The sequence below is a fragment of the Myxocyprinus asiaticus genome, chromosome 6 (assembly GCF_019703515.2).
Source record: "Myxocyprinus asiaticus isolate MX2 ecotype Aquarium Trade chromosome 6, UBuf_Myxa_2, whole genome shotgun sequence".
Classification (NCBI taxonomy): domain Eukaryota; kingdom Metazoa; phylum Chordata; class Actinopteri; order Cypriniformes; family Catostomidae; genus Myxocyprinus; species Myxocyprinus asiaticus.
In genome coordinates this window covers 21,008,297-21,024,294 of record NC_059349.1, presented here as the reverse complement: position 1 = coordinate 21,024,294, position 15,998 = coordinate 21,008,297, and the positions used below count along the sequence as shown (strand labels likewise).

Here is a 15,998-nt window from a genome sequence, read left to right as displayed (position 1 = left end):
TATACCATTTCTCTGTAGAAATGAACATATTTGGGAGGATACTACCTTTTCTAGTATTTTTGACATAAACAGGAGATTTGAAATCGGTCTATAATTAGCCAGTTCTCCAAGATCAAGTTGTGGCTTCTTAATAAGCGGTTTGATAACTGCCATTTTAAAGTTTCTTGGGACATGTCCTAAGGATAGCGAGGAGTTAATAATATTAAGAAGGGGTTCTGAGATTACAGGGAATACCTCTTTTAAAAGCTTGTTTGGTATTGGATCTAACAAACATGTTGTGGCTTTTGATGTTTCGATCAGTTTTTTTTTAGCTCTTCATGACCTATGACAGTGAAGGATTGAAGTTGCACGTGAGAAAAATTATGAGACACTGTTTTCTGAGGTGCTGTGACAGATGATTGCATAAATTCCAATTTTATTTCTGATTATTTCAATTTTATCAGTAAAGAAATTCATGAAGTCATTACTCTTGTGCTGCAACAGAATATCTGGTTCAGTTGAGGCTCTATTCCCCAGTTTAGCCACAGTACTGAATAAACACCTAGGATTGTTGTGGTTATTTTCTATGAGTTTGCTCAAATATTCTGACCTGGCAGCTTTTAGTGCCTGTCTGTAGCTACAGACATTATCCTTCCATGCACTGCAAAATACCTCTAATTTTGTATTCTTCCACTTGCGCTCCATTTTCCGAGCTGCTCTCTTTAGAGCATGAGTGTGATCATTGTACCATGGTTTAAGGCTTTTTTCTTTAATTTTCTTTAATCGAAGGGTGCGACACTATCAAGAATGCTAGAGATGACTGTATTTATATTTTCTGTTATTTCATCAAGTTCTTCTAGGCTTTGGGGTTTACTGAGTGTATGAGAGAGATCTGGAATATTATTAGTGAAGCTATCTTTAGTGGTCGAAAGAATAGTTCTACCTGAACGATTGCGTGGTGTAGATTGAGTAACATTAGATGATTGCAGCAAACAAGAGACTAGGTAATGATCCGAGATGTCATCGCTCTGCGGCAGAATTTCTATAGTATCAACATCAATTCCATATGACAGAATTAAATCTAGCGTATGATTATGGTGATGAGTTGGTCCGGTTACATTTTGTCTGACTCCAAGAGAGTTGAGAATATTGATAAATGTTAATCCCAATGTGTCATTTACTTTTTTATCTATGTGAATGTTGAAGTCACCAACAATTAAAGCTCTATCTACAGTAACTACAAGATCTGATAAAAAAAAAAAATGGCGAATTCACCAAGGAAATCAGAATAAGGCCCGGGTGATATATATACTGAAGCAAGGGTAAAAGACGACAGAGTTTTTTTTTAAATTTATATCAATATCTGACAGTGTCACATTAGCATTATCAGTTCAAAAGACTTAAATTTATATCCTGTCCTCTGATTAACACCAAAAACTTCACTGTAAATTGTAGCAACACCTCCTCCTCGACCCTTCAGACGAGGCTCATATTTATAACAATAACCTGGGGAAGTAGATTCATTTAAACTAATATATTCATCCGGTTTAAGCCAGGTTTCAGTCAAACAGAGCACATCCAAACTATGATCTGTAATAATTTAATTTACAATTGTGCTTTGCTAGAAAGAGATCTAATATTTAGTAGCCCTATCTTTATATGATGTTTATCTTTAATTTGTTTGTTTTGTTCAAATTTGACCGTAATCAAATTTTTTCTGAATGATTTAGTGAGGGTTTTGTGTTTGGTAGTTCAGGGAACAGACACAGTCTCTATATGATATCTAGGTGATACAATCTCTATGTGTTGTAGTTTATGTGACCTGTGTGACGTCTCAAGGCAGCTAGCAGACATTCGAATTAACCAGTTTATCTGCATAAAAAAAGTCTCACATGCTAAGTAAAAAGCAAAATGAGTGGAAAAGAGCTTCATTAACAGTTCTATGTTAACTTGGTATTGCACTTGTAAGCAAATATGCAGTAAAACACTGTTATTTTACAAAAGTTTAAAAAAATATATATTAACAATTTAAATTAAAACAGTGAGGCCTTCATTGTTTCTCTTGTGAAAAATTGCTTCAAGCTTTTAAAGGAATTAAATAGAACCATTGTAAACAGTGCTAAGTATTTCAGTAACAGTAGCAATTAAACATTTAAGAAAATATAATATTAAAACATTAAAAAATTTAAATATTTGACACTCTTTACTCTGTGATTATTAGATATACATTAATACTGATTTGATGCAGTAAGAATGCCTGAATGCCTATAACAGACAGCATGCAGCTTATATAAAGTTGTGCTCAAAAGTTTGCATACCCTGGCAGAAATTGTGAAATTTTGGCATTGATTTTGAAAATATGATTGATCATGCAAAAAAAATGTCTTTTATTTAAGGATAGTGATCATATGAAGCCATTTATTATCACATAGTTGTTTGGCTCCTTTTTAAATCATAATGATTACAGAAATCACCCAAATGGCCCTGATTAAAAGTTTACATACCCTTGAATGTTTGGCCTTATTACAGACACACAAGGTGACACACACAGGTTTAAATGGCAATTAAAGGTTAATTTCCCACACCTGTGGCTTTTTACATTGCAATTAGTGTCTGTGTATAAATAGTCAATGAGTTTGTTAGCTCTCAAGTGGATGCACTGAGCAGGCTAGATACTGAGCCATGGGGAGCAGAAAAGAACTGTCAAAAGACCTGTGTAACAAGGTGATGGAACTTTATAAAGATGGAAAAGGATATAAAAGATATCCAAAGCCTTGAAAATGCCAGTCAGTATTGTTCAGTCACTTATTAAGAAGTGAAAAATTCAGGAATCTCTTGATACCAAGCCAAGGTCAGGTAGACCAAGAAAGATTTCGGCCACAACTGCCAGAAGAATTGTTCGGGATGCAAAGAAAACCCACAGGTAACCTCAGGAGAAATACAGGCTGCTCTGGAAAAAGACGGTGTGGTTGTTTCAAGGAGCACAGTTCCTGACATTTAATCATAGAAAATGTTCCCTGTCTTAGGTCAGTTAGGATCACTATTTTAAGAATATGAAATGTCAGAATAATAGTAGAGAGAATATTTATTTCAGCTTTAATTTCTTTCATCACATTCCCAGTTGGTCAGAAGTTTACATACACTTTGTTAGTCTTTGGTAGCATTGCCTTTAAATTGTTTAACTTGGGTCAAACATTTTGGGTAGCCTTCCACAAGTTTCTCACTATAAGTTGCTGGAATTTTGGCCCATTCCTCCAGACAGAACTGGTGTAACTGAGTCAGGATTGTAGGTCTCCTTGCTTGCACATGCTTTCAGTTCTGGCCACAAATTTTCTATCAGATTGAGGTCAGGGCTTTGTAATGGCCACTCCAATACCTTGACTTTGTTTTTCTTAAGCCATTTTGCCACAACATTGGAGGTATGCTTGGGGTCATTGTCCATTTGGAAGACCCATTTGCGACCGAGCTTTAACTTCCTGGCTGATTTCTTGAGATGTTGCTTCAATATATCCACAAAATTTTCCTTCCTCATGATGCCATCTATTTTGTGAAGTGCACCAGTCCCACCTGCAGCAAAGCACCACCACAACATGATGCTGCCACCCCCATGCTTCACGGTTGGGATGGTGTTCTTCAGCTTGCAAGCCTCAACCTTTTCCTTCAAACATAACGATGGTCATTATGGCCAAAAAGTTACATTTTCATTTCATCTCACCAGAGGACATTTCTCCAAAAAGTAAGATTGTTGTCCCCATGTGCACTTTCAAACTGTAGTCTGGCTTTTTTATGGTGGTTTTGGAGCACTGGCTTCTTCCTTGCTGAGCAGCCTTTCAGGTTATGTCGATATAGGACTCGTTTTACTGTGGATATAGATACTTGTCTACCTGTTTCCTCCAGCATCTTCACAAGGTCCTTTGCTGTTGTTCTGGGATTGATTTGCACTTTTCGAACCAAACTACGTTCATCTCTAGGAGACAGAATGCGTCTCCTCCCTGAGCGGTATGATGGCTGTGTGATCCCATGGTGTTTATACTTGCATACTATTGTTTGTACAGATGAACATGATACATTCAGGCATTTGGAAATTGCTCCCAAGGATGAATCAGACTTGTGGAGGTCCACAAATTTTTTTCTGAGGTCTTAGCTGATTTATTTTTCTTTTCCCATGTTGTCAAACAAAGAGGCACTGAGTTTGAAGGTAAGCCTTAAAATACATCCACAGGTACACCTCTAATTCAGTACACCTCCTATCTAAGGCTAATTGGCATTTTCTGGAATTTTCCAAGCTGCTTAAAGGCACAGTTAACTTAGTGTATGCAAACTTCTGACCCACAGGAACTGATTATAGTCAACTAAAAGTGAAACCTTTTTTAAAAAATTTTTGGAAAAATTTCTTGTCATACACAAAGTAGGTGTCCTAAACAACTTGCCAAAACTATAGTTTGCTAAAATTAAATAAGTGGAGTGTTTAAAAAATTATTTTCAATGATTTCAGCCTAAGTGTATGTAAACTTCTGACTTCAACTGTACGTTTCATATTCCCCTCCCATGTCTTCTTAGCTTTGTGCTGACAGTGTGGCAAAGTGTGCATCTTTAACCAAGTGTAAAATGTGTCGAGTCTGCTACTTTCAGAACCCTCTGCTTGGTGGAATATCTTGTCTCTGGTGTAATCCTTGGCACACTTGTTCTTATGTGTGACCAGCCTTTTCAATTACCCACTTTGTCAGTGACGTACATTGCATGATTTAATTGCAGTTTACCATTTGAGTCAACCACAACTTTGTGCAGATCATAAGGAAATGCGCCTCATTGCTCAAGGCTCAAGAAAAATTTCTTAATTTTAACAATAGTCAGCTGGAACAGTTTGATTCTGTTTGGGCCCTAAGAGCATTAACATGAGGCATCTATTTAGCATAAGGCTAAAGGTTGAATCAAAGCATTACAAGAATTCGAAACATTAGAGTCTATTTCATTGGTGTGGCATCTGTTCTTATCATCCTGTTCCGTTTCAGGTTTGGCTGTCCAATGTGTGCAAGACTGGATGAGACAAGGGCTCTGTCAGGAGCCTTTGTGCAGATTTACCTGCAATTACTGAAGAGGACCTCTAGGCAGGTGAGAATGATTATGACTGTATGTTTATATCCACATTTATTTAGTTTTATTACTACCGTTGGTGTGAATTCTTTGGGCTTGTCTGAAACTTTTTGCACTTTATATAATCAGTGCCCTGCATTTTATAGAACATGAAAAATCTCTTCAGAATTAATCAGTAACCTCGTAAATCTCATATAGCTACCAGACTCCTGGAGGCTTCAGTTTCACAAGTTGCATTACCTTTATAAACCTTTGTAACACCGTAAACACTTGTTTACAGTTTTTTTTTTTTTTTTTTTTTTTTAGCTTGTTAACACAGCTTTGATACCTGATAGTTGCATTTTGGAACTATCGGTTATCTGCAAAAATCTATGCCGATAGCTGCTTAATTTTACTTTATTCCTCCATGTTACACCGTGGCCAGCGCTGGAGGGTTCTTCATTTCTTATAACAGCGGCAGAGGTGAAATAAAAATGATCACTGACACCTTGTGGGGATTTGATGTGTATAAATCTTTCATGATTGACAATAATCATCCATATTTTTATCCTCATTTCAATGCATATTTTGTTATTTTGATTAGATAATCAAGTATTCTAATTTGAAGCGAGGGCATGCAAAGAATACGGAATATGTGAGTATACGGAAACATGCTCCGTCAGCACATACATTGTGTCTCCAACTTTATATCTTTTGAATAATAATAAACCTTATTCCTTCTTAAACGTCATCTGGTGAAATATACAATATACTGTTTATATATATATATATATATATATATATATATATATATATATATATATATATATATATATATATATATATATATATATACACACACACACAAAACCCTTCATCTGGTAAATATACACTGGCGGTCAAAAGTTTGGAATAATGTACAGATTTTGCTGTTTCGGAAGTAAATTGGTACTTTAATTCACCAAAGTGGCATTCAGCTGATCACAAAGTATAGTCGGGACATTACTGATGTAAAAAAACAGCACCATCACTATTTGAAAAAAGTAATTTTTGATCAAATCTAGACAGGCCCCATCTCCAGCAGCCATCACTCCAACATCTTATCCTTGAGTAATCATGCTAAATTGCTAATTTGGTACTAGAAAATCTCTTGCCATTATATCAAACACTGTTGAAAGCTATTTGGTTCGTTAAATGAAGCTTAACATTGTCTTTGTGTTTGTTTGCAATAGTGTCACAGTATGCAATAGACTAGCATGTTTTAAGGTCAATATTAGGTCAAAAATGGCAAAAAGAAATGACTTTCTCTAAAAACTCATCAGTCAGTCATTGTTTTGAGGAATGAAGGCTGTACAATGCTTGAAATTGCCAAAAAACTGAAGATTTCATACAAAGGTGTACACTACAGTCTTCAAAGACAAAGGACAACTGGCTCTAACAAGGACAGAAAGAGATGTGGAAGGCCAGATGTACAACTAAACAAGAGGATAAGTACATCAGAGTCTCTAGTTTGAGAAATAGATGCCTCACATGTCCTCAGCTGATAGCTTCATTGAATTCTACTCGCTCAACACCAGTTTCATGTACAACAGTAAAGAGAAGACTCAGGGGTGCAGGCCTTATGGGAAGAACTGCAAAGAAAAAGCCACTTTTGAAACAGAAAAACAAAAATAAATGGTTAGAGTGGGCAAAGAAACACAGACATTGGACAACAGGTAATTGGAAAAGAGTGTTATGGATCTTAAACCCATTGAGCATTTGTGGGATCAGCTAGACTGTAAGGTGCGTGAGAAGTGCCCGACAAGACAGCCACATCTATGGCAAGTGCTACAGGAAGTGTGGGGTGAAATGTCACCTGAGTATCTGGACAAACTGACAGCTAGAATGCTAAGGATCTCCAAAGCTGTCATTGCTGTACGTGGAGGATTTTTTTATGAGAACTCTTTAAAGTAGTTTAAGATTCAAATTGTACTAGTAATTTTTCATGTTATTAATTATCTGACTATACACTGTGATCAGTTGAATGCCACTGTGGTGAATAAAAGTACCAATTTCTTTCCATAAGAGCAAAATCTGTACGTTATTCCAAACTTTAGGCTATAAAAAGCTTAATTTGGAAAACACTTAAACATAGAGCATTGTAATTGAGCCAAGTCTCCGTCATTTAAAAATAAGAGTCCCTGGTGTGTTTCGGGGTTGTTAATTGTTTAAAGTCCTGCATTATGCACAAAACGACGATTAATTGGTTATCTGACTTTGACCATAGTTATCCGGATCAGCGAAATCCATTATCGGTTGACCTCTAATATGGAAATTATTGATGTTGAATTTATGTAGTTGTAAAAATTACAAGTTTCATTTCAGGTTCGCACAGCTCTTGGCAGGGTGGAGTTTCTTGACCCATGGAGAATTACTTCCAGGCTGAGGCCTTTAACCTGGACAAGGTGCTGGACGAGTTTGAACAGAATGAAGGTAAGAGGATGTTACTATTTGACTGTGTCTTGCAAAACTATGGATGGATATAAAAGCAAAAAATCTGACAGTCTTAAGCCCCATTCACACTGACAGCAACAAAGCTTCTGGAAGTCTATTTCCAGCAACATGAGCAATGGTGACTGCTGGCATGCTTGGGAAAAGTTGGGAAAAGTTTAACTCGGTGTAAATGAGCAGTGACTGTGACTGTGGTTGCAGTGACTAGCAATGTTAGAGAAGACAATGGAGCAATTTCACTGTTCTGTATGTTTTTTTTTTTTTTTTTTAACTCCCTGACTGCATGCAGGGATATAATAAAAAATTATGAATGTGTGGAAAGCCGTGTCAGAAATGGTTGGTTTTCTGATTCATACATTGATAATCAGTTATCTACTTCATTATATGATGTGTTATGCACTGCTGCAGTTTATATACATACACTTTCTTCTGCAGATTGTAAATTTTTAGCAGAAAGAAAGTCTTTTCCTTGTCAATATATAATTAAATCTTGTTTTTTTACTGGCATAACTTCTCATTTGTGATCCTATTTTGAAAGGCTATGGCCAGCTGTGGAGCCCACCAATAATGTTAGGGTATCCAGTGACTGGAGTGCCTACTAGTAACCAACAGTGACCTGTTGACCTCCTGCGAAGAAAAAAAAAAAAAAAAACCTGCTGTCAGTGTGAAGAGAGGGCTAGAAACGAACTGAGGGAATAAACGTACTCTGTATTAAATGATGCGTTAGATGTAGTGATTGTTAGCCAGAGCAAAAGTTATTTTGTTTTAGCAGATTTAAATATCTTCAGATAACATGCATAGTCAGCTGAATTGGAGCATAATGAATGAGCACAGAGTAACGCAGGTGCAAGTAGATCAAACGTTTGGCACTGCTGCTTGGGTTGAGCTGCACAAAGCATGGCTAGCACAAGTAGTTAGCCATGCTGGTGGCAGCACTCTGTAGTGTAAATGAGTTCAATTGAATTAGCATTTCCCCTCAGGACTTCTGCTTCTCTCTTTTTATTTATTTATTTATTTTTTTTAAATTTCAAGACTGTTTAATTGGTGTCAGACGGTCAAGTATATGTAATTTACAAGGTTATGGTTGTGTGTTTGAGGTATAGCGAGATATTGCAATTAGTGTTTTGTCAGACTTATTTTGATCTCGGTTCTGGCTTATCCAGACAACAGCTCCTGGTGCACAGCCATATAAAACTGACTGTTTGAAATGTATTGATTGTATGTCACAGAACACTCACACACAGACATATGCTGAGAGTTGCCATTAAATGGTGGAATGAATGTATATCCACTCTCTGACACTAATCTTGACAGATTAATTGGGGTGAAAGGAGACTTGAAACTATAAAACAGCCCTCCTTGGACACCAGAATGAAGGCAAATATAGGGAGGAAGATATGGGAGTGTGTTTGATCAATCTTTGGTGTGTGCAAGTGACAGGGAATGCCTGCCGACATTCCAAAGCATTCATGTGTCACTTTGACAGATGGATCCCAAGGCAATGACCAGAATGGCCCACTTCCTGAACATTTTCCAATCTAGCCTGACCTAATTTCTCATTTTATCTTCTATTTGTTTCAATCTTTGTACACTTTCTCAGAACGACGCTAATGAGTTCTCTCTCCCCGTTTGTCTCCTCCTAAGATGATACAGACACACCGACTCTCTCCGATGCCAAATGGACTCAGATTCTGGCCCCTTCGTCACACCTCCTTTCCTTGAACACTGGATTAACCCACTCTGACCTCAGCCCAAGAGATAGCCCCATCAGCTTCAAGCCTCTTCTGGAGTCCCACACCTTAGACGGCTCCTCTTTGGCTGAGGTCACCAGGTTAGAGGGGAAACGGGGGCAGGGGGAACAGCCAGAGGGCAGGAGTGAGGACCGGCCGGCAGATGTTTACAGTCCCCCTTTGCCCCAGCCCAACATTGGCAAGCTGGTGAGCACTGAAGGGCAGTTTCCAGACTTGCCGTCCTCCAACAGAGTGGGGCTGGAAAACCACTGTTCGGCTAGTCCTAATCATAGTGGATGTTCTGAAGACCTTCAGGCCAACAATGAGAAAAGTCAACCTATTACTGACCAACAAAGTGTTTTAGACACTGGGCCCTGTGAGCTTAGGACAGAGAAGAATGATACCAATGAGGGAAGTGGCACTGGTCTTAATGACTCTCATTTCCCCTTTCCTAAGGAAGGACTTGGAAGCAGGCCATCTGTTTTGAAGAATGGTGTCTCATCTGTTGAGATGGAGGCAAGCAAGTCTGACAGTGAGGGTTCACCTGTAGGGGACCAGGATGTTGGAATGGGGGACTGTAATCTTACATTTCAGGAGGGAAGTATTCCCCAGAAAAGGGAAACAGTATTGCACAAAATGGCCAGTGGCAGTGTAGACTGCGTGAGAGAGAATCATGAGGGTGCCTTTCAGAATGGTGGACTGGTTGAGACTGAAAGTGAAGGGAAATTTACTTGGACATCACATCAGGAAAAGAAAGACAAAATGCTAGAGAAGGACCAGGTGGGGATGCACAGTGACTCAGTTGCTGAATCGCCAGGGGTGGAGAAGTCCCTGTTCAATGGTCTGATTGTGGACCTTGATAGAAATGCTGACAGCCAGCCACTGGTCCCTTCAAAGGAGGACTCTGTGACAGAGGAAAAGGAGATGGAGGAGAGCAAGCAGGATTGTTGTGATCCAGTTCGGGGATCAGAAGCTGGCAGAATGTGCAAACTCAACAACAACCGCCTGCAGCCTGTCAGCGTGCCCTACGGTGGTGCGCGGCCAAAACAACCTGTCAGTCTGAAGCTGCAAATTCCCCAGCCTCTCTCAAGCCAAGTCCAGAATGAATTTTGCTCTTCTGGCAAGAACAAGAACCTGGAGCCACAGTGTAGGACAGGAGACCTTGAGTTGTCTTGTGGAGGAACAGAGTCTGGAGAAGTTCGAATAAATGGAGAGACTGGTGATGGTTCATCAGCCTTACTCATTTCTTCTGAGAGTCCCGACAATGACCTTCAGGCAGATCAACAGGGAGCCTTCTCAAAGAAACCTTATAGTTCCTTGGGGGAGGTGGCCCCTGTGTGGGTTCCTGACTCTCAAGCACCCATTTGCATGAAGTGTGAGGTCAAGTTCACCTTCACTAAAAGAAGACATCATTGTCGAGCTTGTGGTGAGGTAAGGCCTCCTTCTCATTAATTAGTGGTGCTTGCATCACAATTATTGTTGCTCATACCCAGGGGTGGAAAGAGTACTGAAAAATCATACTCAAGTAAAAGTACTGTTACTTCCCAAAACAATTTGTGTGAGTAAAAATACCTGTCCTAAAAACCACTTAAGGATAAAAAAGTAGCTCATTCAAAAGTACTCGAGTATTGAGTTGCAAATGCTATACACCCTTCTGTCTCTCTCTGTGATTTGATTTGACGGGAGTCAAGAGTCACGTTTATTCTCTCCCTAGCAAAGCAAGGAGATGGATAAAAAAAAAAATCGGGATAGGGATGTAGTGAACACAGATGGAGGGAAAATAGCAGAGGAAAAGTACAATTACAGCACGTAAAATTTACTTAAGTAAAAGTATACCATTTTTAATCAATTCCTGAAAAAAAAAAAAAAAAAAAAAAAAAAAAAAACTAAATTACAGTAACGAGTATTTGTAATATGTTACTTTACAACCCTGTTCATACTTATGGCTAGGGTATGCTTCGTTTTTTCCATGTGCTGCTAAATCTAGTGCACAGTTGAGCGTTCCAGCCTTTCAAAGTATATGATTACGCAGAAGGTACAAAGACTGGGCTTCACGCATGGACTGTGCTAATAAAGAAATGTATGTTACGTGCACTGTGCGTGAGATGTTGCGGCACACATCATACTTCGACCAAACCCCTAACCTACGTATTAAACTTTCTAGCATAATTAGTCCCGCACCGTTTGTGCTACAGACATAAATGATACATCAAATCCTGTGGTTTGTTGAGGAGAGATGTGTTATTACTTTTCTATGCAGTCTGCAGTTTTTTGGGGGGTCCAGGAAGCAACTATCTCAAACACTTTAGCACCTCACAGCAATGTAAAAACCACCACAACAATCATGTAGCAATGCCCTTGTAACAACTCACACCTTAGCATCATAGCGGCAAATTTTGCAAAGGCAAGCACCACTCACGTTTTCTTCAGAAATTGTAAAAATCTAGTTAAAATTAGTGCTCAAGCGGAATTCAAGATTGTCCTACCTCCCACTGTTTAAATGTCACTTTCCTTTCTGTACTTGCTTTGCAATGTCACAATGTGGCAGCTATTTCTTTTGACAAATTGATAGCCATACCACTGTAAAACGAGAGAGATGAATTTCAAGAAGGGAATTGTCAGGCAGCTAAAAACCTGTGAAACTGTCAGAATCCATCTGGGAGAAATGGCTGTCTTGCAGCACTTAAAAATAACTGTGGATTGGCTGGAATAGTGCCTTAATTTCCCTTGGTGATAAACTGCTGCATCGTTAATGATATTTTCACAGATATGGGCTGAAACAATTGGAAGGAACTGAGTGAAAATGAATCGTAGCTGTGGTGCAAAATTTTAATCTGACAGAACTGTGATTCTTCAAGGCCATGTTCTTCTTTGGAATAGTTTAAAGTAAAAAGAACTTTAACTTTTAAAAACACGTCTTGAGACATCTGCACTATGTTTCCTTTCACTGTGATGTGTCTAGCTTTTTTGTAATGCAAGAGTGTGTTTGGTCTGAATTGCTCCATAGTATTTTTGTTTAGTTTCATTTTGTTGTGCAGATTAATTTTAAGTGTGTGTGTGTGTGTGTTTGTGTGTGTCTGGCCAGGTATTCTGTGCAGCATGTTGTAGTCTGAAAAGCAGACTGATGTATATGGACAGGAAAGAAGCAAGGGTTTGTGTCACCTGCCACCGTGCTCTCATTAATGGTAAGTGATGTGAAACTATGCTTAAGAATAATGATAAATTCCCTTTTGTAGGCTGGGAGTTTTTGAACCTCATCAAATTTCCCAGGTACTCTCGTTTAACACGAATCATTGTTACATGACACAACATTTTTTTGATGGCATTTGTCATCAGCACTAGCGTACTGTAGTTTTCTCTTAAAGGGATAGTTTACCCCAAAATTTAAATTCTCTCATCATTTGCTCACCCTCATGCCATCCCAGATGTATGACTTACTTTCTTCTTTCTAGAAGGTTTTTAGAAAATATCTCAGCTTTGTAGGTCCATACAATGCAAGTGAATGGTGGCCAGAACTTAGAAGGTCCAAAAAGCACACAAAGGCAGCATAAAAGTAATCCATTTGACTTCAGTGGTTAAATCCATATCTTCAGATGCGATATGATAGCTGTGGGTAGAAACAGATAAATATTTAAGTTCTTTTTTTTACTATAAATTCTCCTCACTAACCAGTAGGTGGCTATATGTACGAAGAATGTGAATTGCCAAAAACAAAAGAAGAATGTGGAAATGAAAGTGAAAGTGGAGATTTATAGTTTCTCTCCCACATCTATCATATCGCTTCTGAATATATGAACTGGATAAAAATTGGATTCGTGTGGATTACTTTAATGCTGCCTTTTATTTGCTTTTTGGAGCTTCAAAATTCTGGCCACCATTCACTTGCATTGTATGGACCTACAGAGCTGAAATGTTCCTCAAAAAATCTTCGTTTGTGTTCAGCAGAAGAAAGAAAGTCATTCACATCTGGGATGGCATGAGGGTGAGTAAATAAAGAGAGAATTTTCATTTTTGGGTGAACTATACCTTTAAGCTGATGGAGGTCTAATTCAGAAGTTTTGAATTCCATTAAAGTTTTTTTATTTTGGGAGATTCAGATAACATTTAAAAATGTAGAAAGCCAAAACTTTACAACAGAATTAATTGATTAAAAAAAACTGTTATTCCTAAAGTGTTTTGTACAGTGAAAGTAGAAAGAACCCACTTATTTTGAGTTTTATTGTGTAAATAAACAGATCCTGTGATCTTTCCCTTATTAGCTCAAGCATTGGAAAATATGGGAGGTGGCTGCAACCAAAGCCCCAATCCCAACAACCCAGCGGAGTACTGCTCCACTATTCCACCTTTGCAGCAGGCCCAGGCGTCAGGAGCATTCAGCTCCCCGCCACCAACCGTTATGGTGCCCGTCGGTGTCCTTAAACAGACAGGAACTGATGGTAAATAATTTGTGGATTTTTACAGACATTCATTCAGACTCAAGAGTTAGCTGTTTGTCAACTTCACCATATTTGTAAACTGTCAGGTTCACTAACTCGAGAGCAGAGAAGGGTATGGTTTGCTGATGGCATTCTTCCCAACGGGGAAGCTACAGACTCAGCTGAAGGGCCTGCGGCAAACCCCAAACCCCCACAGCCTGTGGCTGCATCCCAGTACTCAAGCAAATCTTCAGCAGCCAATGCTTCTGATGTGAGAACTTACACTGTTTCATTTAAGCTTGATAAACTGAACTATTTATCAGTAATATGTGGGTTTTTTCTCTTCCAATTGTGATGCATCTTGAGTATATGTGCAATAACTATTTACTGGCTATGCCTATTGTTTATACTTTTTATGATATATTTAAAGTTTAAGGTTTTTACTTTATGATGTTAATACTTATGCATACAATACATTTACCTCATCACTCAGTGTTATAATGAGGCACATAACTATCCTATATCCACAGTTTTGTCCTATTTTGAAAATACTGTCTTGAGTCCAATTTATTGTTCGTTATTTTCTGTTGTGGTAGCTATTGTATTTTACTACCATGCAGATTTAACTCGCTGTGTGTCCTGTTTCTGCTTGGATGTACACTCTCTGAGCACTTTATTAAGAACACTATGGTTCTACTAAAGTGCCCGACATGGTCTTCTGCTGTTGTAGCCCATCTGCCTCAAGGTTCGATGTGTTGTGCATTCTGAGATGCTATTCTGCTCACTACAGTTGTACAGAGTGGTTATCTGAGTTACCGTAGCCTTTCTGTCAGCTTGAACTAGTCTAGCCATTCTCCGTTGACCTCTCTCATCAACAAGGCGTTTCCGACTGCAGAACTGCTGCTCACTGAATGATTTTTGTTTTTGGCACCATTCTGGTTAAACTCTAGAGACTATTGTGTGTAAAAATCCCAGGAGATTAGCAGTTACAGAAATACTCAGACCAGCCTGTCTGACACTAACAATCATACCATGGTCAAAATCACTGAGACCACATTTTTTTCCCCATTCTGATGGTTGATATGAACATTAACTGAAGCTCCTGACCTGTATCTGAATGATTTTATGCATTGCATTGCTGCCACATGATTGGCTGATTAGATAATCACATGGATAAGTAGGTGTACAGGTGTACCTAATAAAGTGCTCAATAAGTGTATATTAAATGTTGCACTGGAGTTTCCTGAAGCAACCTAATTTTGTTTTCTTCATTGCTCTGCTATGTGTAAAAATTACAGTAACCCTTAATTTGATCTTTAGACAGTCCTATTAGGATGTGTCCTGCCATAAGTTTATCTTTGAACCTTGTTGTAGGTGGCCCATGCCCCAGTAGCCCCGACTGCCAGCCCTGTGGGCAGCTCCCTTAGTCTGATCCCAGAAGATGGGCTTCCTCCCATCCTCATCTCCACAGGCATCAAAGGAGGTACGGGAGGCCACATCACAGGTGCTTGCCCATCCTCACCATTCAGCTGCCTCCACTCCTCTAAATATGAGCATTCATGCTTGTCTGTGCGTGTATGTTTGCATGTATTCTTTGTTTCTGCTTATGTCTCCACCACTCATGCAAAGGGAGGGCTTTCATTGGGTGGGACGACGGTTTCTCATCAGAATTGTACCATGAATAGAGTTTGCCATGAAAAATATATCAAAGTGTTATTTACAAGAATAATATTGAGTGTCTTGTCTGCAGACTATGCTGTGGAGGAGAGGCCTTCAGAGATTGTGCTAATGCAGCAGCTTGAGGAGGGGGGTCCTGATCCCCTGGTCTTTGTTCTCAATGCCAACTTGCTGGCCATGGTCAAACTGGTCAACTGTGAGTATGCCACTAGTTGCTTCATGTTCTCTACTAGAGGTAGACCGATATATCGGTTTTACCAATTAATCAGTGCAGATAGTTACTTTGTGGAAATATCGGTTATCGGAAAAACTCTATGCCGATGTTTTTTTTTTTTTTAATTATTATTCCTCTGTGTTACTCTGTGGGAGGCGCTGGAGGATTCTACAATTAGAACATCTTGGTTCTACAAAATAAAACAGCCTCTAGAAGTGAAATAAAAATGATCACTGACACCCCATGGGGATTTGCTAAATCTGTCATCATTGACAATATTCACCCATATTTTTATCCTCACTTCAAACATACCTGTATTTTGTTGTTTTGATTAGATAATTGATTGTTCTAAATTGAAGCGAGGGCATGTAAAGAAAATGTGAGTATACGGAAATGTGCCCCGTCAGCGCATACATGTGT

The 15,998-nt window shown here is 38.8% G+C and overlaps 2 protein-coding genes across 6 annotated transcripts in view; both read left to right on the top strand.

Moving 5' to 3' along the window:
- Window positions 1–15,998, top strand: part of LOC127441882 (erythropoietin-like) — a 190,419-nt gene that overhangs the window by 26,174 nt on the left and 148,247 nt on the right. The gene's annotated exons all lie outside the window — the stretch shown is intronic.
- Window positions 1–15,998, top strand: part of LOC127441872 (zinc finger FYVE domain-containing protein 9-like) — a 46,776-nt gene that overhangs the window by 12,113 nt on the left and 18,665 nt on the right. Inside the window, exons 2-11 of one of the 5 annotated variants that reach the window (XM_051699386.1) lie at window positions 4,992–5,091; window positions 5,498–5,535; window positions 5,657–5,707; window positions 7,417–7,524; window positions 9,187–10,703; window positions 12,358–12,457; window positions 13,532–13,708; window positions 13,795–13,958; window positions 15,062–15,170; window positions 15,438–15,560. In XM_051699386.1, coding sequence (XP_051555346.1) covers window positions 7,455–7,524; window positions 9,187–10,703; window positions 12,358–12,457; window positions 13,532–13,708; window positions 13,795–13,958; window positions 15,062–15,170; window positions 15,438–15,560 — 2,260 coding nt within the window. In that variant the 5' untranslated portion in view covers window positions 4,992–5,091; window positions 5,498–5,535; window positions 5,657–5,707; window positions 7,417–7,454. Of the gene's footprint in view, window positions 1–4,991; window positions 5,110–5,497; window positions 5,536–5,656; window positions 5,708–7,416; window positions 7,525–9,186; window positions 10,704–12,357; window positions 12,458–13,531; window positions 13,709–13,794; window positions 13,959–15,061; window positions 15,192–15,437; window positions 15,561–15,998 lie in introns of all 5 variants that reach the window. The other 4 variants (XM_051699382.1, XM_051699383.1, XM_051699384.1 and 1 more) reach the window with 4 other exon arrangements.